Source organism: Apodemus sylvaticus, chromosome X (assembly GCF_947179515.1).
Source record: "Apodemus sylvaticus chromosome X, mApoSyl1.1, whole genome shotgun sequence".
Classification (NCBI taxonomy): Eukaryota; Metazoa; Chordata; class Mammalia; order Rodentia; family Muridae; genus Apodemus; species Apodemus sylvaticus.
Window position 1 is genome coordinate 833,378 of NC_067495.1, and position 27,814 is coordinate 861,191.

The 27,814-nt window shown below is 40.2% G+C and overlaps 1 protein-coding gene across 2 annotated transcripts in view; it reads left to right on the forward strand.

Moving 5' to 3' along the window:
* Znf182 (zinc finger protein 182) overlaps positions 1–27,814 on the forward strand; it is a 45,230-nt gene that overhangs the window by 12,938 nt on the left and 4,478 nt on the right. For both annotated transcript variants that reach the window (XM_052171236.1, XM_052171235.1), the window contains exons 2-3: positions 5,618–5,744; positions 5,921–6,055. In XM_052171236.1, the coding sequence (XP_052027196.1) occupies positions 5,618–5,744; positions 5,921–6,055 (262 nt within the window). The remainder of the gene's footprint in view (positions 1–5,617; positions 5,745–5,920; positions 6,056–27,814) is intronic.

Consider the following 27,814-nt stretch of genomic DNA (forward strand, 5'->3'; position numbering starts at 1 on the left):
TCACCAACAGAATACAAGAAATAAAAGAGAGAATCTCAGGTGCAGAAGATACCATAGAAAACAGTGACACAACGGTCAAAGAAAATGCAAAATGCTCTTAACACAAAACATCCAGGAAATCCAGGACACAATGAGAAGACCAAACCTAAGGATAATAGGTATACAAGAGAGCAAAGATTCCCAACTTAAAGGGCTAGGAAACATCTTCAACAAAATTATAGAAGAAAACTTCCCTAACCTAGAGAATGAAGTACCCATAAAGATATAAGAAGCCTACAGAGGCCGGGCGTGGTGGTACACGCCTGTAGTCCCAGCACTTGGGAGGCAGAGGCAGGCGGATTTCTGAGTTCGAGGCCAGCCTGGTCTACAAAGTGAGTTTCAGGACAGCCAGGGCTACACAGAGAAACCCTGTTTCGAAAAAAACAAATCCAAAAAACCAAAAAAAAAAAAAAAAAAGAAGGAGGAGGAGGAGGAGGAGGAGGAGAAGCCTACAGAACTCCAAATAGATTGGACCAGAAAAGAAATTCCTCCTGTCACATAATAGTCAAAACACCAAATGCACACAAAAAAAGAGTATTAAAAGCAGTAAGGGGAAAAGGTCAAGTAACATATAAAGGCAGACCTATCAGAATTACACTGGACTTCTCACCATAGACTGAAAGCTAGAAGATCCCAGGCAAATGTCATATAGACCCTAAGAGAACACAAATGCCAGCCCCGGCTACTATACCCAGCAAAACTCAAATTATCATAGATGAAGAAACCAAGATATTCCATGATAAAGCCAAAGTTACACAATATCTTTCCACAAATTCAGACCTACAATGAATAATAGATGGAAAACACCAACACAAGGAGAGAGAGATAACAACAGAAACTGAGGAAATTTAAAAAAAATCATCAGTTTCTAAGAGTTTGTAGGCTTTCTGTTGTTGAAATTCAATTTTAGGTCATAGAGGTCTGATAGGATGCAGGGGTTATTTCAATTTTATTGTATCTGTTGAGACTTCTCTTGTATGTGTTTAGTTTTGGAGAAGGTTCCCTGAGGTACTGAGAAGGTATATTTTTTTGTGTGTTTAGATAAAATGTTCTGTAGATATTTGTTAGTTCCATTTGGTTCATAACATCTCTTAACTCCAGTATTTTTCTGTTTAGTTTTTAACTGGATGACTTGTTCATTAATCCATTAGTAAGAGTGGGGTATTGAAGTCTTCCACTATCAATGTATGAGTCCATATGTGATTTAAGCTTTAGTAGTGTTTCCTTTACAAATGTTGGTGCACTTTCATTTGTGGCATGTTAAGCATGTTAGATGTTAAGCATTTAAGAATCATTTTGGTGGATTTTTCCTTTGCTGAGTATGAAATGTCCTTTCCTGCCCCTTTTGATTAATTTTATTTTTAAATCTATTTTGTCGGCCATTAAAATGACTTCACCAGCTTGTTTCTTAGATTCATTTGCTTAGGAAATCTTTTTCCAACCCTTTATTCTGAGGCAAGGTCTATTGTTGATTTTGAGGTGTGATTCTGGTATGTAGCCAAAAGGATTGATCCTGTTTTTGCCTTCTGTTAGTCTGTTTTTTATTGGGGAATTGAGTTTATTGATATTTACAGAGATCAGTGACCATGACAGATAATTTATGCTATTTTGTTGGTTGTGGTAATGGTGGTTGAATGGTGAGGGAGAAAGGAGAGAGACAGAGAGACAGAGACAGACAGAGACAGAGACAGAGAGATTGAGATTCTGTCTGGTTTTGTGTGTCAACTTGGCACAGGCTAGAGTTATTGCAGACAAAGGAGCTTTAGTTGGGGAAGTGCCTCCATGAGATCCAGCTGTGGGGCATTTTCTCAATTAGTGATCAAGTAGGGAGGGCCCCTTGTGGGTGGTACCACCTTTGGGCTGGTGCTCTTGGGTTCTATAAGAGAGCAGGCTGAGCAAGCCAGGGGAAGCAAGCCAGTAAGGAACATCCCTCCATGGCCTCTGCATCAGCTCCTGCTTCCTGACCTACTTGAGTTCCAGTCCTGACTTCCTTTAGTGATGAACAGCAATGTGGAAGTGTAAGCTCAATAAACCCTTTCCCTTGCTTCTTGGCCATGATGTTTGTGCATGAATAAGCTGCACTAAGACAGCTGAATTTGTGGATAATTTGACTTTGTCATTTAAAATCTGTTTTCTCCATCTATGATGATTGAAAGTTTTACTGGGTATAGTAGTCTTGGCAGATATCTATATTCTCTTAGAATCTACAAGACATCTGCCCAGGACTTTCTGGTTTTTAAAGTCTGTTGAGAAGTTGGGTGTAATTCTAATAGGTCTGCATTTGTATGTTACTTGGTCTTTTTCCCTTTCCGCTTTTAATATTCTTTATTTGTTCTGTACACTTAGGGTTTTAATAATTATATGGATGGGGTGGGCTTTCTTTTCTAATCCAATCTATTCGGTGCTCTGTGTGTTTCTTGTACCTTTATAGGTATATCCTTTAGTTTGGGAAAATTTTCTTCTATGATATTGTTGAAAATATTTTCTGGGCCTTTGAGCTAGGGATCTGGGTTTGAGGTAATTATAGGTCTAGGTGCTGATTTCTGAGTATATCTTTGTTGAGTGGGTGTTTTTCCTTTGGTTTCTCTTTCCTCTCTGGTCTTCTGGCCTGTGGTTCTGGTGGCAGCAAGTCCTCTGGTCCAGTAGGGTGAACCCACTGTGGTTGTGGCCTATGGGCCTTTTAGGTTTCAGTGTGCCAGACTTGCCTCAGGAGTTCTGGGAACCAGTGTTGCCTCTAGTAGAATGGGTCTTCCACTAGAGTGTGGGCTTTAGTATGGTGATGAGAGTTGTTGGAGGAAGGCTGAGTGGCTCTGAGAAATTGTTAGAGGTTTGTGGGAGTCTGGAATTGACCTATGCTATATTCTTTATGTTGATTCTTTCTTTGTGTGGTTGCTGCAGACCTGTGATGTTATTCCAAACTTACACTTGGTTTGGTCTCTTATTGTGTTTAATGAATTTTTTTTTATTTAGAGAGAGTGGGGGGAGAGAGAACCACCACCTAAGCATAGAGATGAGAAGACAACTTGTGAGAGTCAGTCCTCTACTTCCACCAATCTCAGGGTGAGTCCTGAGATTGAACTCAAATTGCTAGTCTTAGTTACAAGGGTCTTTATCTTTTGAGCCATTTCACTGGTCCTCTTAGTAATTTTGTATATTTGTTTGTTTGTTTGTTTGTTTGTTTCTGTGAGGAGATGAATGCTTAGAGTTGCCTACTTTGCCACTTTGCTGTCATCATTGTGGAGTGAATTTTTTGTCACCTGGAATGCTTTTGGAGGGGATCAGTGCTGGGGATTGAAATTACGGTTCTATTTTTCAGCTATATCCCTAGTCTATTCACAAAATATCTTCTCATTTTCCATTGTTCTTAACAAGTTTTGAGTGGATTTCTACTGTATTTGCTGCTTTGTTCTAAGAACAACCTGGAGTTCAGGTGGCCTCCATGATGCTTCTTAGTTCAAGATCTGGCAGTGGGGTATGATGCAGCAGCTTCAGTGGGTGACTTTTGCTTTGGGTACGACTGAGAAGGATTTTTGTATACTCTGACTTAGTTTTGTTTTATCCTATTCTTTGTCTTATATTCATTATTTTTCTTGTTGCTGTAATAAAATACCTACCAAAAGTAGTTTAATGGGAGTAAGGTTTTCTTTTGGCTTATTGGTTCAGAGTTTCTCAGGCCACAGTGGAATTTATTGCAGTATGAATGTGTAGTGGAGGTAGCCAGATAAGGAAGCAGAGAACACAGACCAAGTCCAAAACAAGAAGCAGATTTAATCTTCAGAGCTCAATCTCTTAATAACATACTTTCCCCGTACCACTTCCTAAAAGCTCCATAACCTCTCAAAATAGTGCCACCAGCTAAGGAAGAAATGTTCAAAGCATTGTGCAGTGCATTTCATATTTGAATCATAGCATATATGACCCTAATTTCCCCCTTCTGCTTTTATCCTGCCATTACCCAATCTTCAAATGCTTCTAGTTCATTTGTTTCCATTTTTTCCTTCATAAATGATGTTCACCTTGGGTCCTATACATTTTTTCCTACAGCTAGCAGTTCTTGAGAACTGATCAGTTTTTTTCAGTACTTTCATACACAGTATGTATCTTTCTATACATGATCTCAGTTTCCTTTATCCACTCTGCTCTGGCTTTTCAAACTCCTCTTGTATTCCTAAACAGTTCAGGGCAAGAGTTTAAAAGACAGCTGATCTGGATATGTGTGTGCTGTTTGCTTGCTTACTTGTTGGTTTTTCATTTGTAACTAATTAGAGCACTCTGTATTAGTTTCTAATTTATATTATACATTATGCTAAAAGTATTGATTATGTGTAGTATATGATGTGTTGATTAGTATATTTTATTAGGAAGTTTATGGAGAGATTTGAGGGAATTTTAGTAAGTTGAGTTTTTTGAAAATGCTAAAGATTCAACCGAAACCTTTCTACATGCTAGGCAAGTGCCCTGCTACAGTACATTTACTATCTGTATTATCATCTGTGTTAAGTCTTTCATTTGTATTGTTGAATAATATGACATTATGCGGATTCAAGTTTTTCCATTTGCTGACTGAAAAGTGCTTAGGTTATTTCATCTTTGGCTGATGAAAAATAGTCACTTATAAGCTTTTGGGGGCTGTGAGATTTTCATTTCTCTGGGTATCTAGGAGCATGATTGTTGGGTTGATAGGTAATATGTGATTAACTTCACAAACACTTGGAAAACTGTTTCCAAAGGCCTGAGCTATTTCTTTTTTTATGTCTGTGATAAAAGAGATCCAGCTGTCCCCTATCTACACTACTTGATACTATAAGGTCTCCTATACTAACAGATGTGTGGTAGCACCTCAATCACTGTAGCTTTAATTTGAAATTCCATGACTAGTGATAATGAACAACTTTTTATGTATTTATTTACCATTTATATGTATTATTTGATGAAATACTCCAGTTCTTGCTATAATAGTCGTTTTTGTATTTGCAGATAGTTCTTATATCTTATTTCAGTTTTCATACTCTCCCATAGTTTAATGACTCATATTATCAGATATTGCAGCTGTAATATTTTACTTCTGTTCTGTGACTTACCTTTTCATTATCTTTAGGAGTGAATATCAAAACACAAAATAAAAAAAGAGTGAATATCTTTGGAATTTTTTGGTTACAGAAAAATATTTGGCTCATTAAGATTTAAGGGACCCTATCCTATACTTTTTTCCCTACAAATACTCTAGGTTTAGATACTACATTTAGGTCACTGAAGCATTTTGAGGGCTATTTTTTCTGCTGCAAACCCACTTGTTACAATACAAATTTTCAAGAAACTAGGCAGGAACTGAGGCAGAGACTATGGAGGAATGCTACTTATGGGCTTGCTTTTTCTGCCTTACTCAGCTACTTTTCTCAAAGACCAACAAAGCCACAGTGGGCTGGGCCTCCTCCATCAATTAGCAATTAAGAAAATGCATGACGGATATGCCTATAGACAAGAGATTGAACTGGGAGCTCAATTAGCAGTTTTCTCACATTATATCCTTATCATTCAGTGGCCAGCCTTTTAGAATAAAAGAAGTTTGCCATTACAGGAACTAGTGACATTTGAGGATGTAGCTGTGGATTTCACACAGGAGGAATGGCAATACCTGAACTCTCCACAGAGGACCCTGTACCGAGACGTGATGCTTGAGACCTACAGCAACCTCATTTCTTTAGGTGAGATGGCTTCCATAGGTCATTTTTGATAGTTATTGTATCCAGTAGGGGGGCTTTGTTTGCTTGCCTTTGCATTTTTTCTTTTCTTAAAGGAAACTCAAAATATTGGTTAAATGGTTTATGTTAACTGACAGGTCCCTTCTACTGACCCCAAACTGCAACTTATGCTGTTTCAGGCTCTGAAGACCAAGGAGGTATCTATCGTTTATCATCCTCAGAAGAGCAGGTTACCAAGCCAGATCTCATTATCAAGCTGGAGGTAGAAGAACCAGACCCAGACGATGGGGAAATTCCAGTTTGGAGCTTTCCAGGTAATATCTTAATGCAGCACTCTGTCTTCATTTTCTTTTAAGCTAGATTAAATTCAGGGCTTTCTCTGTCTTCCTTCCTAATTATTTCCATCAGGAAGTTTGTCAGGCACAGTTGTCTGTTTTACGCTGTTAGTTACTGCGAATTGCTGCCTAGGCTACTTCACTAATAAATGCAAATTTATGACTTTATTTTTTCATCAATTTATTCACTTATTCATTTTATTTCACAGCCCCTCCCTCCTTTTCTTCCAGTCCCACCCTCACAAATCCCCCTCCCAATTCCCCCCCTCCTCAGAGAAGAAGAACCCCATGGGTACCAACCCAGCCTAGCTCATTGAATCACAGCAGAACTAAGCTCATCCTCATCCTCTGAGTCTAGACAAGGCAACCCAGCTAGGGGAAAGGGATCCAAAGACAGGCAACAGAGTCAGAACAGCCTCTGCTCCACTTGTTAGGGGACCCACATGAAGACCAAGCTGCACATCAGCTACAAATGTGTAGGGAGCCTAGGTCCAGACCCTGCATGTTCTTTAGTTGGTGGTTCAGTCACTGTGAGCCTTCATGGGCCCACGTTAGTTGACTCCTCGGGTCTTCTTGACCACTCTGGCTCTCTCCCGCTTTTTCCCCACTCTTCCATAAGACTCCCTGAGCTCCACCTAATGTTTGACTGTGGGTCTCTGAATCTGTTTCCATCAGCTGTTGGATGAACACTCTCAGTAGACTGTTACACTAGGCCCTTGAATGCAGGCTATGATGTTATCACTAATAGTATCAAGGGTGGGCGCTCTCCCATGGTATGGATCTCAAGTTGGGGCAGTCATTGCTTGGCCAGTCCCTCAGTCTCTGCTCCATCTTCGCCCCTGTACATCTTGTAAGCCGGACATGATTTGAGTCAAAATATTTGTGTGTGGGTTGCTGTCCTTATCCCTCCACTGGTTGTCCCACTTGGCTACAGGAAGTGGCCACTTCAGGCTCCATATCTGCCCTGCTAGGAGTCTCAGGCAGGATCATTCCCATAGACTCTCAGGAACCTCCCCCATCTCTGGTCTCCAGCTTGTCCCAGAGATGTCCCCCTCTGGATTTCCAGTCTCTCAGCCCTCTCACACACACACACACACCCTAACCCCTACTCTCCCCACACCTGTTCCCCATTCCTATTCCCTTCTCTACTCCTTCTCTCACTCAGTTCCCTCCCTCCTTCAACCTCCAATGTGTCTATTTTTTATCCCCTTTGAGTAAGATTCAATCATCCTCCCTTGGGCCCTCCCTATTATAGCTTCTATGGATTATAACTTGCTTATCTTATACTTGACTGAGCCATCAAAGGCTAGACTCACAACCAAAAATTTTATTTTTTTATTCTTGAGAATTTCATACATGTATACAATGAAATATGATCACACTTACCCAACCATTTCCTGCATCATCATCCCCTCAACAGATCTTTTTCCCAATTTCATGTCTTTTTCCTACAACCAAGTCCAGTTGGTGCTGTCTATAAGTTCATGAATGTGAGGAAACTCAAAGTAGTTGTTACATGCACAAGACTAAGTGAGCCCAAATTGCAGCACATATAGAAAGTAGATGATCACAAAGACCTCTCCCCTTCCTAATTAACTATTGGCTGGAAGAAGGAGATTTGCTTTCTGAGAATATGGCCACTGGTTGGACTCCCATGATTCAAGAATGAGATTTTAATTCTGTTATTTATTATTTTGATAGATTACTTCTATGAAGACAAATTGTCATGGTGGTGCCTGCCTTTAATCCTAGCACTCAGAAGTCATAAACAGGAAGATATCTGTCAGTCTGAGGAAGAGATAAAAACAGAGAAAGAGAGAGATTGTCTCTCATTTATTATTTCATTAGCATGAGTTACATATTCTATAGAATGGTTAAGGTTTTGTTTATCATTTTTCAAAATGATTTTAGTGGGGCTGGAAAGATCACTCAGAAGTTAATACCAATTGCTACTCTTCGAGAAGAATTGAGATTGTTTCCTAGCACCCATATCAGTAAACTCACAAATACCTGTAACTCCAGCTCCAAGGAATCCAAAACCCTCCTTTTGCCCACACTGTGGCACCCACACTCTGTGGGTACCCACTCTCATGTGCACATACCCACACTTGGACACATAGATATAAATAAAAGTAAATTTTAAGACAATTTTTAAAATGATTTTTAACATCATCTGAAAGTGACCAACAAGTTATATCCTTTTTAATTAAAATTTTCATTCAAGTATATGTTGTGTGTTGAACATATTTCCCTTCTTTCTTATTTGGAGTTACTATTACTGTAATGAAACACCACGAACAAAGCAAGTTAAGGGGAAAAGGGTTAATTTGACTTATACTTACACATCATTGTTCATTACTAGAAGAACTCAGGACAGGAACTCAAACAGGGCAGGAACCTAGAGGCAGGAGCTAATATAGAGACCATGAAGGGGTGTTGCTTACTGGCTTGCTTCCCATGGCTTGCTCACCTGCTTTCTTATAGAACCCAAGACCACCAGAGATGGCACTACCCACAATGGGCTGAGCCCTCTCTAATTAAGAAAATGTCCTATAGGCTTGCCTGTGGACTGATCTAACGGAGCCATTTTCTCGATCATGATTCTCTCATCTCAGATGGCTACAGTTGGTATCAAGTTGACATAAGACTATCCAGCTTAATTCACTTAATATGATTATCTGTAGTTGCCTCCATTTTTTCCTATGAATGACATAATCCCACTGTTTAAAACTGGAAAAAAAAACCTATTGTGTATATATAACATTATTTTCTTTACCCGCTCTCTGTTAAACACCTAGATTGGTTTCATAATCTAGCTATTGTAAGTAGTGCTACAGTGACAAGGATCTCTGTGATATGTGAGATATGTTAATTTGGAGTTCTTTGGATAAACGCCAAGAGTTATATAGCTATGTCAAGTTATATTATTTTCTATGTGACATTTATACCTTTATAGGTATAGCATTTTTAAGTCATTTTTTTATGACAGGGGCTCACTGTTTTGTCCACGATAGCTTCAAATTTATACTATTCCTGTCTTAGCCTTAACAATGCTGAGATTACAGAAATGACTCACCATGACAGGCCAAACATTTTTGTTATAAGCAATTGCCTCAGAATTCTTATGAGTCAAGCTATCCCACCTTTGGTTAGTGGAAACCCTTCAAACTAGCCACCAAGTGTGCTGCTGAGGTTAAAATTTAGAGTTTATTATATTTCTTCTCTCTAAGATATAATTGCTATTTATGCAAGGACTCCCTCCTTCCTTCTATTGAAAAAGTGTTTTAAGACAACAATTTGAATCTTTTATTTTCCTTTTACTGAAAATAGATTGTTTTCCTCACATGATATATCCTGATTATAGTTTCCCTTCCTTCTATTCCTTCCAGCTCCTCCCCTCATCCCCTCCACGATCCAATCCAAATGCACTCCCTTTCTGTTTCTCATTAGAAAACAAACAGGCTTCTAGGGAATAACAATAAAATAATGTAATAAGGGTTTGGGGATTAAGCTCAGTGGTAGAGCGCTTAAGGCCCTGAGTTCAGTCCTCAGCTCTGGGAAAAAAATTATAAAATGAGATGAAACAAAAACTAACATACCAAAATTGGACAAAATAAACAGCAGGAAAGAGCCCAAGAGAAGGCACAAGAAACAAAAAAAACACTCTTTCACAAACTCAGGAATCCCATAAAAGCACTGTAAACTGGAAGCCATAATACATGTGCAAAGGGCCTATAGGGAAAAAAAGAGAAGAAAAAAATTGTGTGTCTGTGTGTGTGTGTGTGTGTGTGTGTGTGGTGTGAATAAAATAAACATAAAAATAATATAAATTTTAAAAAAAGAAAAAGAACAAACCTGACATGACATGAAACAAGAAACCTCCAAAGCTGCCATGGAGTTCCTTTTCTGTTGGCCATTTACTTCTGAGCATTTAGACTATTCTTTTTTTTTTTCAATCTTTTATTTATTTATTTATTTATTTATTTATTTATTTATTTATTTACACTCCAGATTTTATTCTCCTTCTGATCTAGCCTCCAACTGTTCCACATCCCATACATCCTCCCTACGCCCCTGTCTCCACAAGGATGTCCACACTACCCACCACCCACCCCATCAGAACTCTAAACTCCCTGGGCCTCCAGTCTCTTGAGAGTTAGGTGCATCTTCTCTGACTGAACCCAGACCCAGCAGTACTCTGCTATATATGTGTTGGGGGCCTCATATCAGCTGGTGGTGATGCAGTGTCTAAGAGATCTCAGGGGTCCGGGTTAGTTGAGACTGCTGGTCCTCCTACACTGTGATCCACCTCCTCAGCTTCTTCCAGCTTTTCCCTATTTCAACCAGAGGGCTTGGAAGCTTCTGTCCATTGGTTGGGTACAAATATCTGTATCTGACTCTTTCAGCTGCTTATTGGGTCTTTCAGAGGGCAGTCATTATAGGCCCCTTTTTGTGAGTGCTCCATAGCCTCAGTAATAGTGTCAGGCCTTGGGACATCCCCTTGAGCTGAATCCCACTTTGGGCCAGTCACTGGACCTTCTTTTCCTCAGGCTCCTCTCCGTTTCCATCCGTATAGTTATTTCAGTCAGGAACAAGACTTGGGTCAGAGTTTTGACTATGGGATGGCAACCCCATCCCTCACTTGATACTCTGTCTTTCTACTGGAGGTGGGCTCTACAAGATCCCTCTCCTCACTGTAGGGCATTTCATCTAGGGTCCTTCCCTTTGAGTCCTGAGAATCTCTCACCTCCCAGGTCTCTGGAACATTCTGAAGGGTCCCCCCCACCTTCTGAGGTTGCCTCTTTCCATTCTTTCTGTTGGCCCTCAGGGATTCAGTCCTTTTCCCTTACCCAATACCAGATCATGTTCCCCTCTTCCCCCACCCCGTCCCCATCCCCTTTCCCTCCCAAGTCCCTCCCTTCCTCCCCACTTCAGTGTTTTCTTCTCCCTCTCAAGTGGGACTGGGGCATCCTCACTTGGGCACTTCAGCTTGTTGACCTTTTTGAATTTTGTGTACTGTATCTCGGGTATTCCATACTTTTTTTGGCTAATGTCCACTTATTAGTGAGCACATACCATCCATGTCCTTTTGGGTTTGAGTTACCACACTCAGTATAATTTTTTCTAGTTCCACCCATTTGTCTACAAAACTCAGGATGTCCTCATTCTTTTTTTTTAATTCGATATATTTTTTATTTACATTTCAAATGATTTCCCCTTTTCTAGCCCCCCCACTCCCCGAAAGTCCCGTAAGCCCCCTTCTCTCCCCCTGTCCTCCCATCCACCCCTTCCCACTTCCCCATTCTGGTTTTGCCGAATACTGCTTCACTGAGTCTTTCCAGAACCAGGGGCCACTCCTCCGTTCTTCTTGTACCTCATTTGATGTGTGGATTATGTTTTGGGTATTCCAGTTTTCTACGTTAATATCTACTTATTAGTGAGTGCATACCATGATTGATCTTTTTGACTGGGTTACCTCACTTAGTATGATGTTCTCCAGCTCCATCCATTTGCCTAAGAATTTCATGAATTCATTGTTTCTAATGGCTGAATAGTACTCCATTGTGTAAATATACCACATTTTTTGCATCTATTCTTCTGTTGAGGGATACCTGGGTTCTTTCCAGCTTCTGGCTATTATAAATAGGGCTGCTATGAACATAATGGAGCATGTATCCTTATTACATGCTGGGGAATCCTCTGGGTATATGCCCAGAAGTTGGTATAGCAGGATCTTCCAGAAGTGAGGTGCCCAGTTTTCGGAGGAACCGCCAGACTGATTTCCAGAGTGGTTGTACCAATTTGCAACCCCACCAGCAGTGGAGGAGTGTTCCTCTTTCTCCACATCCTTGCCAACACCTGCTATCTCCTGAATTTTTAATCTTAGCCATTCTGACTGGTATAAGGTGAAATCTCAGGGTTGTTTTGATTTGCATTTCTCTGATGACTAATGAAGTTGAGCATTTTTTAAGATGTTTCTCCGCCATCTGAAGTTCTTCAGGTGAAAATTCTTTGTTTAACTCTGTACCCCATTTTTAAATAGGGTTGTTCGGTTTTCTGGGGTCTAACTTCTTGAGTTCTTTGTATATATTGGATATTAGCCCTCTATCTGATGGTGAAGATCTTTTCCCAATTTGTTGGTTGCTGATTTGTCCTCTTGATGGTGTCCTTTGCCTTACAGAAACTTTGTAATTTTATGAGGTCCCATTTGTCAGTTCTTGATCTTAGAGCATATGCTATTGGTGTTCTGTCCAGAAACTTTCTCCCTGTAACGATGTCCTCAAGGGTCTTCCCCAGTTCCTTTTCTGTTAGCTTCAGAGTGTCTGGCTTTATGTGGAGGTCCTTGATCCATTTGGGGTTGAGCTTAGTACAAGGAGACAAGGATGGATCAATTCGCATTCTTCTGCATGCTGACCTCCAGTTGAACCAGCACCATTTGTTGAAAAGGCTATCTTTTTTCCGTTGGATGTTTTCAGCCCCTTTGTCGAGGATCAAGTGGCCATAGGTATGTGGGTTCATTTCTGGATCTTCAATCCTGTTCCATTGATCCGCCTGCCTGTCACTGTACTAATACCATGAAGTTTTTAACACTATTGCTCTGTAGTATTACTTGAGGTCAGGGATACTGATTCACCCAGAATTTCTTTTGTTGTTGAGAATAGTTTTAGCTATCCTGGGTTTTTTGTTATTCCAGATGAATTTGATAATTGCTCTTTCTAACTCTGTGAAGAATTGAGTTGGGATTTTGATGGGTATTGCGTTGAATTTGTATATTGCTTTTGGCAAAATGGCCATTTTAACTATATTAAACCTGCCGATCCATGAACATGGGAGTTCTTCTTCCATTTCCTTCTTCAGAATCTTGAAGTTCTTGTCATACAGATTTTTCACATGTTTGGTAAGAGTCACCCCAAGGTGCCTTATACTGTTTGTGGCTATTGTGAAGGGGGTCATCTCCCTAATTTCTTTCTCAGCCTGCTTATCCTTTGAGTATAGGAAGGCTACTGATTTGCTTGAGTTGATTTTATAACCTGCCACTTTTCTGAAGTTGTTTATCAACTGTAGGAATTCTCTAGTGGAGTTTTTTGGGTCACTTAGGTAGACTATCATATCATCTGCAAATAATGATAGTTTGACTTCTTCCTTTCCAATTTGTATCCCTTTGACCTCCTTATGTTGTCTAATTGCCTGAGCTAGTACCTCAAGTACAATATTGAAAAGATAAGGAGAAAGTGGGCAGCCCTGTCTAGTCCCTGATTTTAGTGGGATTGCTTCAAGTTTCTCTCCATTTAGTATGATGCTGGCTACCGGTTTGCTGTATATTGCTTTTACTATGTTTCGGTATGGGCCTTGAATTCCTGTTCTCTCCAAGACTTTAAGCGTGAAAGGATGCTGAATTTTGTCAAATTCTTTTTCAGCATCCAATGAAATGACCATGTGGTTTTTTTCTTTGAGTTTGTTTATGTAGTGGATTACATTGATGGATTTCCGTATATTGAACCAACCCTGCATCCCTGGGATAAAGCCTACTTGATCATGGTAGATGATCGTTTTTATGTGTTCTTGGATTCGGTTGGCAAGAATTTTATTGAGTATTTTTGCATCGATGTTCATAAGGGAAATTGGTCTGAAGTTTTCTCTTTCTTTGTTGGATCTTTGTGTGGTTTTGGTTTCAGCATAATTGTGGCTTCGTAGAATGAATTGGGTAGTGTTCCTTCTGTTTCTATTTGGTGGAATAGTTTGAAGAGTATTGGTGTTAGGTCTTCTTTGAAGGTCTGATAGAATTCTGCACTGAAAGCATCTGGTCCTGTGTTTTTTTGGTTGGAAGAATTTCTATGACCCCTTCTATTTCTTTAGAGGTTATGGGACTGTTTAGATGATCTATTTGGTCCTGATTTAATTTTGGTATTTGGTATCTGTCTAGGAAATTGTCCATTTCGTCCAGATTCTCCGGTTGTGTTGAGTATAGGCTTTTTTAGTAGGATCTGATGATTTTTTGGATTTCCTCAGTTTCTGTTGTTATATCCCCCTTTTTATTTCTAATTTTGTTAATTTTTATACTTTCTCTGGGCCCTTTGGTCAGTCTGGCTAAGGGTTTATCTATCTTGTTGATTTTTCTCAAAGAACCAGCTCCTGGATTCGTTGATTCTTTATATGGTTGTCTTTGTTTCCACTTGATTGATTTCAGCCCTGAGTTTGATGATTTCCTGTCTTCTACTCCTCCTGGGTGAATTGGCTTCTTTTTGTTCCAGGGCTCTCAGGTGTGTCGTTAAACTGCTAGTGTATGCTCTCTCCATTTTCTTTTTGGAGGCACTCAGGGCTATGAGTTTTCCTCTTAGCACTGCTTTCATTGTGTCCCATAGATTTGGGTATGTTGTGTCTTCATTTACATTAAGTTCTAAAAAGTCTCTGATTTCTTTATTTCTTCTTTGGCCAAGGTGTCATTGAGTAGGGTATTGTTCAGCCTCCATGTGTATGTGGACTTTCTGTTGGTTTTGTTGCTATTGAAAACCACTCTTACACCATAGTGATCCGATAGGAGGCATGGGATTAGTTCGATCTTCTTATATTTGTTGATATCTGTCTTGTGACCAATTATATGGTCGATTTTGGAGAAGGTACAATGAGGTGCTGAGAAAAAGGTATATTCTTTTGCTTTAGGGTGAAATGTTCTATAAATATCAGTCAAATCCAATTGGTCCAAATCTTCAATTAGTTTTACTGTGTCCCTGTTTAGTTTCTGTTTTCCTGATCGGTCCATTGAGGAGAGTGGAGTGTTGAAGTCACCCACAATTATTGTGTGGGGTGCAATGTGTGCTTTGAGCTTTAGTAAAGTTTCTTTTATGAATGAGGATGCCCTTGCATTTGGCTCATAGATGTTCAGAATTGAAAGTTCTTCTTGGTGTGTTTTTCCTTTGACCAGCAAGAAGTGTCCTTCTGTGTCTCTTTTGATGACTTTAGGTTGAAAGTCAATTTTATCTGATATTAGAATGGCTACTCTGGCTCATTTCATGAGGCCATTGGCTTGTAAAATTGTCTTCCAGCCTTTTACTCTAAGGTAGTTTTTGTGTTTGACACTGAGGTGTGTCTCCTGTATGCAGCAAAATGTAGGGTCCTGTTTCCTTATCCAGTCTGTTAGTCTGTCTTTTTATTGGGGAATTGAATCCATTGATGTTAAGAGATATTAAGGAATAGTGATTATTACTTCCTGTCATTTTTGATGTTATTATTATATTTGAGTAGTTATCTTCTTTTGGGTTTGATGAAAGAAGGTAACTATCTTGCTTTTTCCAGGGTGAAATTTCCCTCCTTGTATTGGAGTTGTCCTATTATTCTTTGCAGAACTGGGTTTGTGTATTGTGTAAATTTGGTTTTGTCATGGAATATCTTGGTTTCTCCATCTATTGTGATTGAGAGTTTTGCTGGGTATAGTAGTCTTGGCTGACATTTGTGTTCTCTTAGAGTCTGCATGAGATCTGCCCAGGATCTTCTAGCTTTCATGGTCTCTGGTGAGAAGTCTGGTGTGATTCTGATAGGTCTTCCTTTATATGTTACTTGCCCTTTTTCTCTTACTGCCTTTAACATTCTTTCTTTGTTTAGTGCATTTGGGGTTTTGATTATTATGTGACGGGAGGAATTTCTGCTCAGGTCCAGTCTAGTTGGAGTTCTGTAGGCTTCTTGTATATTCATGGGCATCTCTCTCTTTAAGTTGGGAAAGTTTTCTTCCATAATTTTGTTAAAGATATTTGCTGGCCCTTTCAGTTTTAAATCTTCACTCTCATCTATACCTATAATCCTTAGGTTTGGTCTTCTCATTGTGTCCTGGATTTCCTGGATGTTCTGGGATACAAGCTTTTTGCATTTTGCATTTTCTTTGACTGTTGAGTCAATGGTTTCTATGGTATCTTCAGCATCTGAGATTCTTTCTTCCATCTCTTGTATTCTGTTGTTGATATTTGCATCTATGGCCCCTGATTTCTTCTCAAGGTTTTCTATCTCCAAAGTTGTCTCCCTTTGTGATTTCTTAGTTGTTTCTACTTCTGTTTTTAGATCCAGGATGGTTTTTCTCAGTTCCATCATTTGTTTGTTTGTGTTTTTCTTTAATTCTTTAAGAGATTTTTGTGTTTCCTCTTTCATGACTTCTGCCTGTTGACTCAAGTTCTCCTGAATTTCTTTAAGGTTTTGTGTGTGTGTGTGTGTGTGTGTGTGTGTGTGTGTGTGTTTCTTCTTTATTGGCTTCTATCTCTTGAGCCTTATTGTCCTGAATTTCTTTAAGTGATTTTTGTTTTTCCATTATACGGGGTTTCTAGCTTATTCATGTTCCCCTGTATTTCTTTAAGAGATTCATTTATGTCCTTCTTGTGTTCTTCCAGCAGCATCATGACCAGTGATTTTAAATTCAAATCTTGTTTCTCTGGTTTGTTGGGATAACCAGGACTTGCTGATGTTGGAGAGTTTGGTTCAGACTCTGCCATATTGCCTAGATTTCTGTTAGTAGCATTTCTGCATTTGCCCTTTGCCATCTTGTTCTCTGGTGTTAGTTGGTCTTGTCTCTGGGTGGTGTTTGGGCCTCCTGAGAGGCTCTAGGGCTATTTCTGCAACACTGTATGGCAGGGTTTGCCCTGTCACAGATTGCTGATGTGGTGTCCTCCTCTTGGGTGCCCTTGCAGCCCTAGTGTACTTTGCCCCAGATTGTGTCTGTGAACCAGAATGTGCCTGTTTGCACCCTCAGAGTGTGCTGCTGGTGTATGCTGTGGGGACCTTTTCGGAATGCTGATCACTCTGCTGGGCAGCCGGTCTCCCAACCAGGTTGGTGCACACAAGGCTAGCCTCGCTGCTCAGGCCCCGAGTCTAGGCAAAAGCCTGGCAGGCCAAGGTCTGACCAAAGTTCCTCTTGGGCTATGAGTGTTAATTGGTTCTGTCAGGTGGCCAGGATGGCGGTGTGCGCAAGCTCCCTGAAAGTGCCGGGAGAGTCTGCTGGGCTACCTCCTGGCCAGGTTGGCACACAGATGGCCCACCAAGCAGCCCAGGTCTCGGGGGCAGTCCAGGGCTTGTCGGGCCTAGACCCTCGGCTATGATAGCCTCCGGCTATGACTGTTAGTTGGCTTTGCCTGCTAGAACCCTCTAGTGGCCCATAGCCAAAATGGTGGCGCACGCACGCGCCGCCCGGGCAAACAACCTCCTGGCTGGGTTGGCACCCCAATGCCCCCCCCCAAACAGCCCAGGGCCTGGGTGCAGGCCAACACCCATCAGGCTTAGACCCCTGCGATGTTGGCCTCGGGTTATGTTTGCATATCTCAGGCTGTCTGATCTCAGAGTCTGGCATCCGAGAACCAAGATAGAGGGGAGTCTCTCATAACTGACTGGCTGGAGGCAGAGTTCTGATGTCGGATGTCCTTATTCTTAATGTTGACTGGTATTCCTTTGTGTAAATGAATCACATTTTCTGTATCCATTCTTCTGTTGTGAGACATCTGGATTGTTTCCAGCTTCTGGCTATCGCAAACAAGGCCACTATGAACATAGTAGAACATGTGCCCCAGTGTCATGGTGGGGCATTTTTTGGGTATATTCCCAAGAGAGGTATAGCTTGGTCTTCAGATCTACCTATTTCCAATTTTCTGAAGAACCTCCAAATTGATTTCCAGAGTGGTTGTACCAGTTTGCAATCCCACCAGCAATGGAGGAGTGTTCCTCTTTTTCCGCATCCTCGCCAACATGTGCTGTTACCAGAGGTTTTGATCTTAGCCATTCTGATTGATATAAGGTAAAATCTCAGGGTCAATTTGATTTGCATTTCTCTGATCACTAAGGACTTTCAACCAAAAGTTATCAAGCATGATGATAATTTTTCATATTCGTCAAAGGGAAAATTCACTAAGAGAAAGTCTCACTTCTGAACATCTATGCCCTAAATGCAAGGATACCCACATCCATAAAAGAAACTTTACTAAAGCTCTAAACACCCATTGAACCCCACACAATAATAGTGGGAGACTTCAACACCCACTAAACAGAGACACAATGAAACTAAGAGAGGTTATGAACCAGATGGATTTAACAGAATATTTCACCCTAAAACAAAAGAATACATCTCAGCACCTCATGGTACCTTCTCCAAAATTGACCATATAATTTGTCACAAAACGACCTTCCACTGATACAAGAAGATTGAAATGAAATAATCCCATGCATCCTATCAGATCACCATGGCCTAAGGCTGGTTTTCAATAACAGCGAAAGCAAAGAAAGCTCACATACACGTGGAAACTGAGCAACTCTTTACTCAATGATAACTTGTTGGGGAAGAAAGAAATTAAAGACTTCCTGGAATTGAATGAAAATGTTGACACATCATACCCAAACTTATGGGAAACAATGAAAGCAGTGCTAAGAGGAAATTTCATAGCACTAAGTGCCCTGGTAAAGAAACTGGAGAGAACTTAACATTAACAACTTAAAAGCACACCTGAGAGCTCTAGAACAAAAAGAAGCAAACTCACCCAAGAGGAGTAGAAGGCAGGAAATAGTCAAACTCAGGGCTGAAATCAAACAAATAGAAACAAAGAAAACAATACAAAGCATCAACAAAACCAGAAGCTGGTTCTTTGAGAGAATGAACAAAATAGATAAACCTCTAGCCAAACTAACTAAAGGGCTCAGAGGCATTATCCAAATTAACAAAATCAGAAGTGAAAAGGAAGACATAACAACAGAAACGGAGAAAATCAAAAAATCGTCAGATCCTACTACAAAAGCCTATACTCAACAAAACTGGAAAATCTAGATGAAATGGATGGTTTTCTAGACAGGTAACACATACCAAAGTTAAATCAAGACCAGGTAAACTATCTAAACAGGCCCATATCCAATAACGTAATAGAAATCATTAAAAACACCCCAACCAAAAAAAAAAGCCCAGGGCCAGATGGATGTAGTGCAGAATTCTACCAGATCTTCAAAGAAACCAATATTCTTCAAACTATTCCATAAAATAGAAATAGAAACAGAAGGAATATTACCTAATTCATTCTGTGAAGCTATAATTACTCTGATACCTAAACCACCCAAGGACCCAACCAAAAAAGAGAACTTCAGATCAGTCTTGCTTACGAATATCGATGCAGAAGTACTCAATAAAATACTTGCAAACCAAATTCAAGAACACATCAAAACCATCATTCACCACGATCTAATAGGCTTCATCCAAGGAATGCAAGGTTTGTTTAATATATGAAAAAATCATTAACATAATCTACTATATAAACAAGCTCAATGAAAAAATCATGATCATCTCCTTAGATGCAGAAAAAGCATTTGACAAAATACAACACCCCTTCATGTTAAAACTATTGGAAAGATCAGGAATCAAGGCCCATACCTAAACATAATGAAAGCAATTTACTGCAAAACAACAGCCAATATCAAATTAAATAAAGACATACTTGATGTAATCCCACTAAAATCGGTGACATGACAAGGATACCTCCTTTCCCCCATATCTATTCAATATAGTACTCAACATGCTAGCTAAAACAATAAAACAAAAAGAGATCAAGAGGATACAAATTGGCAAAGAAGAAATAAAGGTATTACTATTTGAAGATGATATGATAGTATATACATAAGCAATCCCAAAAATTGTACCAGAGAACTTCTCTAGCTGATAAACAACTTCAGTAAAGTAGCCAGATATAAAATTAACTCAAATAAGTCAGTAGCCTTACTTTATACAAATGATAAACAGGAAGAAAAAGAAATTAGAGAAACAAGTCCCTTCACAATAACCACAAATAATATAAAATATCTTGGTTTAACTCTAACCAAACAAGTGAAACACCTGTATGACAATAACTTTAAGTCTCTCAAGAAAAAAATCAAAGATCTCAGAAAATGGAGAGATCTCCCATGCTCGTAGATTAGCAGAATTATCATAGTAAAAATAGTCTATTCTTAAGAGTAGTTTGTTTCCCCACTGAAACTCTGTCTTAGTTAGGGTTTTACTACTGTGAACAGACACCATGACCAATGCAAATTTTATAAAAGACATTTAATTGGGGCTGGCCTTCTGGTTCAGAGGTTCAGTCCATTGTCATCAAGGCAGGAGTATGACAGCATCCAGGCAGATTATGGTGCAGGAGGAGCTGAGAATTCTACATCTTCATCTGAAGGCTGCTAGTAGAAGACTGACTTCCAGGCAACTAGGGTGAGGGTCTTAAGCCCACACCCACAGTGACACACCTATTCCAACAAGGCCATACTTCCTAATAGGGTCACTCCCTGGGCCACTCATATACAAACTACCACAGACTCCTCGTGGGGAAAACTAAATTTTTATTTGCAAGTGGCCGTCACTTGGCTATTGCTTGTAGGTTAGCAAAGGGGGGTGTGTCTACTTCTTTCTCTAGGACCCCAACTGTGTAGATACATGCAGGCCTTATGCATGATTTCTCAATTTCTGTGGGTTCATATGAGCTTTGCTCTTGTTGATTTATAAGGCCTTGTTTATGTGCCTAGCTCTTACATTCTTTCTACCTCTTCGTCCAAGACATTCCCTGAGCTCTGAAAGGAGGGATTTTAGTTAGGGATAGGTGTTCCAAGATCTCTGACTCTCCACTTATCTGGCTGTGAATCTCTGTATTTATTCCCATCTTCTACAGAAGGATGATTCTCTGATAGCTGGACAGAGCACTGTGAGTATGAGTATATCAGAATACTTGTGAGTCATTTTGTTGCTCCTTTTTTGAGAACAGTATTATTTGGTTTTATGCTAGGTCCTTGGTCTATCTAGTCTAAGGTTTTTGTTTGATTCTTCTCTCATATATCTCAGTCACAGTTACCCCTCTCTCCTTCCAATTCCTGCATCCACTTCCCCTCACCCCTTAGATCTACTCCTTCTCCATTTCCCTTCAGAAAAGAGAAGGCCTCCAAAGGATATCAACCAAGCATAGCATAACAAGTTACACTAAGACTAGACACAAACACTCATTCATATCAAGACTGGATAGGGCAATGCAATAGGAGGAAAAGGATCCCAAAAGCAAACAAAAGAGTCAGACAACCCTGAGATTTCACCTTACACCAGTCAGAATGGCTAAGATTAAAAATTCAGGAGACAGCAGGTGTTGGCGAGGGTGTGGAGAAAGAGGAACACTCCTCCACTGCTGGTGGGGTTGCAAATTGGTACAACCACTCTGGAAATCAGTCTGGCGGTTCCTCCGAAATCTGGGCACCTCACTTCCAGAAGATCCTGCTATACCACTCCTGGGCATATACCCAGAGGATTCCCCACCATGTAATAAGGACACATGCTCTACTATGTTCATAGCAGCCCTATTTATAATTGCCAGAAGCTGGAAAGAACCCAGGTATCCCTCAACAGAAGAATGGATGCAAAAAATGTGGTATATCTACACAATGGAGTACTATTCAGCCATTAGAAACAATGAATTCATGAAATTCTTAGGCAAATGGATGGAGCTAGAGAACATCATACTAAGTGAGGTAACCCTGACTCAAAAGATGAATCATGGTATGCACTCACTAATAAGTGGATATTAACCTAGAAAACTGGAATACCCAAAACATAATCCACACATCAAATGAGGTACAAGAAGAAAGGAAGAGTGGCCCCTTGTTCTGGAAAGACTCAGTGAAGCAGTATTTGGCAAAACCAGAACGTGGAAGTGGATGGGAGGACAGGGGGAGAGAAGGGGGCTTACAGGACTTTCGGGGAGTGGGGGGCTAGAAAAGGGGAAATCATTTGAAATGTAAATAAAAAATATATCGAATTAAAAAAAAAACAAAAAAACAAAAAAAGAGTCAGAGACAGCCCCTGCCTCCATAGTTAGGAGTCACATAAGAAGCCCAAGCTATACAAATGTAACGTGTGCAAAGGGCCTAGATCAGACCCACATTGCTCCCTGGTTGTCAGTTCAGTCTCCGTGAGCCCTTATAAGCCCAGGTTAGTTGATTTTGTGCATTTTCTTGCAGTGTTCTTACCTCCTTTACCTCCTACATTCCTTCCTCCCCTCTTCTGCAAGATTCCCAGACCTCTGCCTAACGTTTGGCTGTGGTTCTCTGCATCTGTTTCCATTAGTTGGTGGATAGAGCCTCTCTGAGTATAACAAACATTAGGAATCATTTCATTGACTTTTTTTCTGCCAGTTGTGTTTTGGATCTATCCTAGTTATCTGGGCTATTCAGCCTCTGGTTCCTGACCATCCAGGCAGTGTCAGGTATGGGCTTCCTCTCATGATGTGGGTCTTGAGTAGGACCAGTTAGTGGTTGGCCACTCCAAGTTCTGCACCACCTTTACCCCAGTATCTCTTGCAGGCAGAAGTTCTTGACCACCCCACGCAGTGTCAGGTAGGGGTTGCATCTTGTGGAGTGGGTCTTAAGTCAAATCATATATTGGTTGGTTACTCCCACAAGCTTTTTACCACCATTACACTAGCATATCTTACATGCAGGACACCATTGTCAGAGGGAATTTGACTAGTTTGGTTTTTACATTTCCCTTTTGGTAGCATGCAGAGTATCTTCCTGTACCAAAGATACCAGAACATAGGAGTGAAGTCTATGTAGGTACCAGCTGGTCTTCTCCATGGTTGAATTGTGTAAGTGTTGTCTTCAGCAAGTCAGTTTGTGGAGAATAACCTATAGTCTTGGCAACAGGCTAAATTGTTTGGGGGTTCTCATGGAACCCATTTGGCCAACAACTCAATTATAATCCAATTCAAGTAGTGGATGCTTTCATTTGGTAATAAAAGATAGTCAGTTGAGGCTCCATCTCCCCCTGTAATTTGGTGGTTTCATTTAGATTGCTTTCATGTATGTATATTTTAGGAAGTTTCTACTGTTTTAGATTTCCATTCTACCCCTCAAATGGCCCTTAATTTTAGCTGTCTCCTGGTATTTCCTCTCCCATCTCTCTCTTCTTCCCCCTCCAATTGATCCTCTTGTTCCAGTCTCTACCCCTTTACCACCTATCCATCTATAACTATTCTATCTATGCGCGTACTCACACATACTCTCTCTCTCTCTCTCTCTCTCTCTCTCTCTCTCTCTCTCTCTCTCTCACACACACACACACACACACACACACACACACACATGCTCTGTAACTGGCCTCTGTAGTTCATAGACTGTACCATCCATCTATTCACTTGTAAATTCATGATTTCATTTTTTCAGCTGAGTAATACTCCGTTGTATAAATGTACAACATTTTCTTTATCCATTCTTCTGCTGAGAGGCATCTTGGTTATTTCCAGTTTCTGGCTATGAATAGAACAGCAATGAATATGGTTGTACTAGTGTCACTGTGATAAGATGAAGCATCCATTGGGTATATGTCCCAAGAGTGATACAGCTGGATCTTGACATAGATCAATTCCCATCTTCCCAGGGAACTTCCACACTGATTTCCATAGTAGTAGTACAAGTTTGCATTACCACCAACAGTGGAGGAATGTTCCCCTTGCTTTACATCCTCACCAGCAAGAGCTGTCATTTATGGTTTGGGGTTTGGGTTTGGGTTTTTTGTTGTTGTTGTTGTTTGTTATTTTTTGTTTTGTTTGTTTGTTTTGGACCTGAGCCATTCTGACAGGTATAAGATGAAATAACAAAGTAGTTTTGACTTCTATTTCCCTGGTGGTTTATCATACTGAATGTTTCTTTAAGATTTTTTCCAAATTTCTGAGTTTAAGGCCAGCCTGGTCTACAGAGTGAGTTCCAGGACAGCCAGGGCTACACAGAGAAGCCCTGTCTCAAAAAAGCAAAAAAACAAAAAAAGTGTTTTTCTCAAGCATTTAAGTTTTCTTTCTCTATCGAGAATTCTCTGTTTAGATTTGTACCCCATTTTAATTGGGTTATTTGTTTTCTTGATATATCATTCTTGAATTCTTTATATATTTTGGAACTAGCACTCTGACAGATGTGTGGTTAGTAAAATTCTTTTCCCATTCTGTTGGCTGCCACTTTGTCTAAATGACAGTATCTGTTTTGTACAGAAACTTCTCAGTTTCATGCAGTCCCATTTATTAATTGTTAATCTTGGATCTGTGCTATCAGTGCTCTATTCAGAAAATCTTTTCCTGTGTTAATGAGTTCAAGGCTGCTCCCCAGTTTCTCTTCTATAAGGTTCAGTGCACCTGTTTTGTTTTGTTTTGTTTTGTTTTTTACTTTGTATTGGTTCTTTGTGAATTTCACATCATGCACCCCAATCCCACTCATCTCTCCCTACCCTCATACCCACTATCCACCCTTACAAACCCCATACACACACACACACACACATACACACAGAGAGAGAGGGAGAGAGAGAGAGACAGACAGACAGACAGACAGAGACAGACAGACACAGAGAGAGAGACAGAGAGAAAGAAATATTGTTGTGGAAGCTGTAGTATGTCACAAAAAAGTATTCCCTTTTGTCCATACTTTAGATCTGATATAGGCCTCTGTCTTCTACTACTCTATCAATACTAGAACCAAACTGGTATTCCTACCAGATAGCCTGTTTTTGCCGTGTCATGGAGATCCTGGAGAGCATGCCCCTTCATATATTCCAGCAGTCCATCAATGGGATAGATGTTGGGGTGGACCAATCCAGAGCCCAGAGATGGTAAATCCACAGGCTCTCACACTCTCACCCCGCTTGGGGACTACTCACCTATAACCCCCACAACCACAGTCAGCTTTACCCTGCTGCCCAGGTAGGGTCCAGGGCCTGCCCTCCCTAGTACTGCGGCCAGTAAGGGACACAGTCAGTTCTCCTACTCTCATAATCTCAGAGCCAGTTCTCCGTAGAACTGCCATAGATGGTGAGGGATGAGGGAGGGAAGAGCACCTCATTCTCCCTCCCCACTGCCACCACCCAGCAGACAAGAGGCAGGGCCAGTTCACCTGCACCCCTGCCATCTTGGTCAGTTCTACTGTGCTGCTCAGGTGAGGTGCAGTACATGCTCTCCCAAGTGCTGCAGCAGGTAAGGGGAAGGACTAGCTCTCCTGCTCTCATGACCCCATCAGACCAGTTTCTTCCGTCTGCCTCCAGTGTCAAGGGCAAAAGGGAAAGGAGGGGATCTATCCCTTACCATCACTTAGCAGACAAAAAGGCAAGGCTGGCTCTCCCGTACTCATACCGTCTGGGATGGTTCATTTGTAGCCCACACATCAATGGTCCTCTACTGTGTTGTTTATGTGATATGGAGGGCCTGTTCTTCCAAGTGCTGCAGCTGATGAATGGTATGGCCAGCTCCCCTGTTCTCATGACCCCAGGTCTAGGTCTCCTGCCTGCCATAGATAGTGACGGTAAGGAGGTTATCTCTCCCTTGTCTACACCACCACAGGGAGACAAGTGGTAGGACCAGGTCTTCCACACTCCCTTCCTTAGCTAGCTCACCTGCAACTCCCACAGTGTGTAAGCTGCTATCCTGAGTACTGCAGCTGGCTAAGGATGGGGGTCAGCTCTCCTGGTTTCATGCCTCTAGGGCCAGCTCTCCCAGGTAATGGATGGGGCCATTTCTTCACAGCCCTCAGACATTAAAGTGTCCCTGAGCAGCAGCAGCTCAGAGGTCAGCACAGGCCAGGACCCCACTGTGGTCTCAGGTGGCATCTACTCCCACCAGACTGCTTTTCACTCCTCTTGAGCCTCCAGTTTTGCCTCTCTTCATTGTGCCTACATTTCTCTTTCTCTTCAATTTCTCCACTACTTACTTGTTCATCTCAGTATCTGGTTTTATGTTCAGGTTTTTGATCCATTTCAGCTTGAGTTTTGTGCAGCATGATAAGTATGGGTCTATTTGGTTTCTTTTATATGCTGACATCCAGTTTTACCAGCACCATTTGTCAAAGATACTATCTTTTTCCCAATGTGCATTTCTGGCTTCTCTATCAAAAATCAGATGTCCATAGATATATGGATTTATGCCTGAGTCTTCAATTAAATCTCATTGTTTAATGTGTCTGTTTTGTGCCGATATTATGCTATTTATATTTCTATAGCTCTGTAGTACAATTTAAAATTGAAAACGGTAAGACCTCTAGCTGTTGTTTTATTATTCAGGACTGTTTTAGCTATCCTGAGTTTGTTGTGTTTACACATGAAGATAAAGATGTCTTCTCAAGATATGTGAAAAATTATGTTGGAATTCTGATAGGGATTGTATTAAATATGTAGGTTGCTTTTGGTAGGATGACCATTTTTACTATATTAATCCTAATGTTCCATAAGCATCAAAGATATTTCTGCCTTGTGATATCTTCTATAATTTCTCATAGTTTTTATCATACAAGGCTTTCATTTGCTTGATTAGAGTTATCCTATGATTTTTGATATTATTTCAGGCCATTGTAAAAGGTGCCACAGATTGATTCTTATTAAATCACTTTTATACATTTTCATTTATAGGAGTTAGAGACTATGTATAAAATTCTCTAAAGAAAAATCTTTATGTCTTCAAATTGATATTTCTACATCAAATTCTAATGGTTTCTTATTTTTATTAGAATTTAGTGTACATATGTGTATATGTGCGTGCAATGTACACACGTGCATTCTTAGATGCATGTGCATGCATGCCACAGCATTTGCTTGACAGAAAACATATTACAAGAGTGGGTCCCCTCATTTCACCGTGTGGATCCCTAGAATTAAATTAAGGTCACAAATATCTTTGCCTGCTGAGTCATCTCACTAGCACTAAATTTTTTTGATTAATTTTTCATCTGACAGTATTGTTCTGAGTTTGTTATGCACATAGAGTATATGGAGTCAAATGAAGTTGGTTTCTCTGAGAATTGAAACTTCTCGCTGGAAATGTAAATGGCAAGGTATCTACCAATATTAGAGAAATCTTTTTTATTCAGTTTTGCTGATGATTTTATAAAATGTTTCAAAAATATTTACATGGTTCTGAAATGAAATCTAGAAAACCAGGTTACTAAGAACAGTTAGCTCAAAGCTGAGAAGACAGCTCCGTGGGTAAAATGTTTGTTTCCAAGTCTGATGATCTGAATTCAGTTCCACAGGGTAGAGGGTGAGCACTGACTCCTACAAGTTGTTCTCTGGCTACCACATATGTGCTATGGTGTATGTACTCACCTAACATAGAAAATAAATAAATAAATGTAAAATATAAAAAGAGCAATCTAGCATCGTTCCCTTTCCCTGTCTGTTCTCTTCTTTTCCTCATAGGTAACCATTAGTGGAATTTAAAGGTTTGTTTTCTCATTGGTTTCTTACACCATAACCCTATATTGACATTCAAACGTTCATCTATTTCTTTAAAATTATACTCTGCTGTGTACTGCTATTTGCTTTGGTTTGGTTTGGTTTGGTTTGGTTTGGTTTGGTTTGGTTTGGTTTGGTTTGGTTTTGGAGACAGGGTCCCATTGGCCTTGACTGGCCTGGGACTCACTATATAGACCAAGTCAGCCTCTAAGTCACAGAAATCTCCTATGTATGTCTCCCAAATGTTGAAATTAAAGATATGAACGCCCATACCTGGCTCCTATGCACAGGGTTTTGTTTTTGTCCCTTTTTACTTAGTATCTGAGAACATATCAAATATATATTTATATATGTACATAAACTCATTATTTCTTTTATAGTAATATGGTGTATGGCTTTACATAACTCACAATAACAGTAACATTTGGTTTAGTAAATATTTTAAGTGTTTTGTTGCTACCATATTAAGCTCTATTGTAAGTATTTGAATCCCCCTGAATATT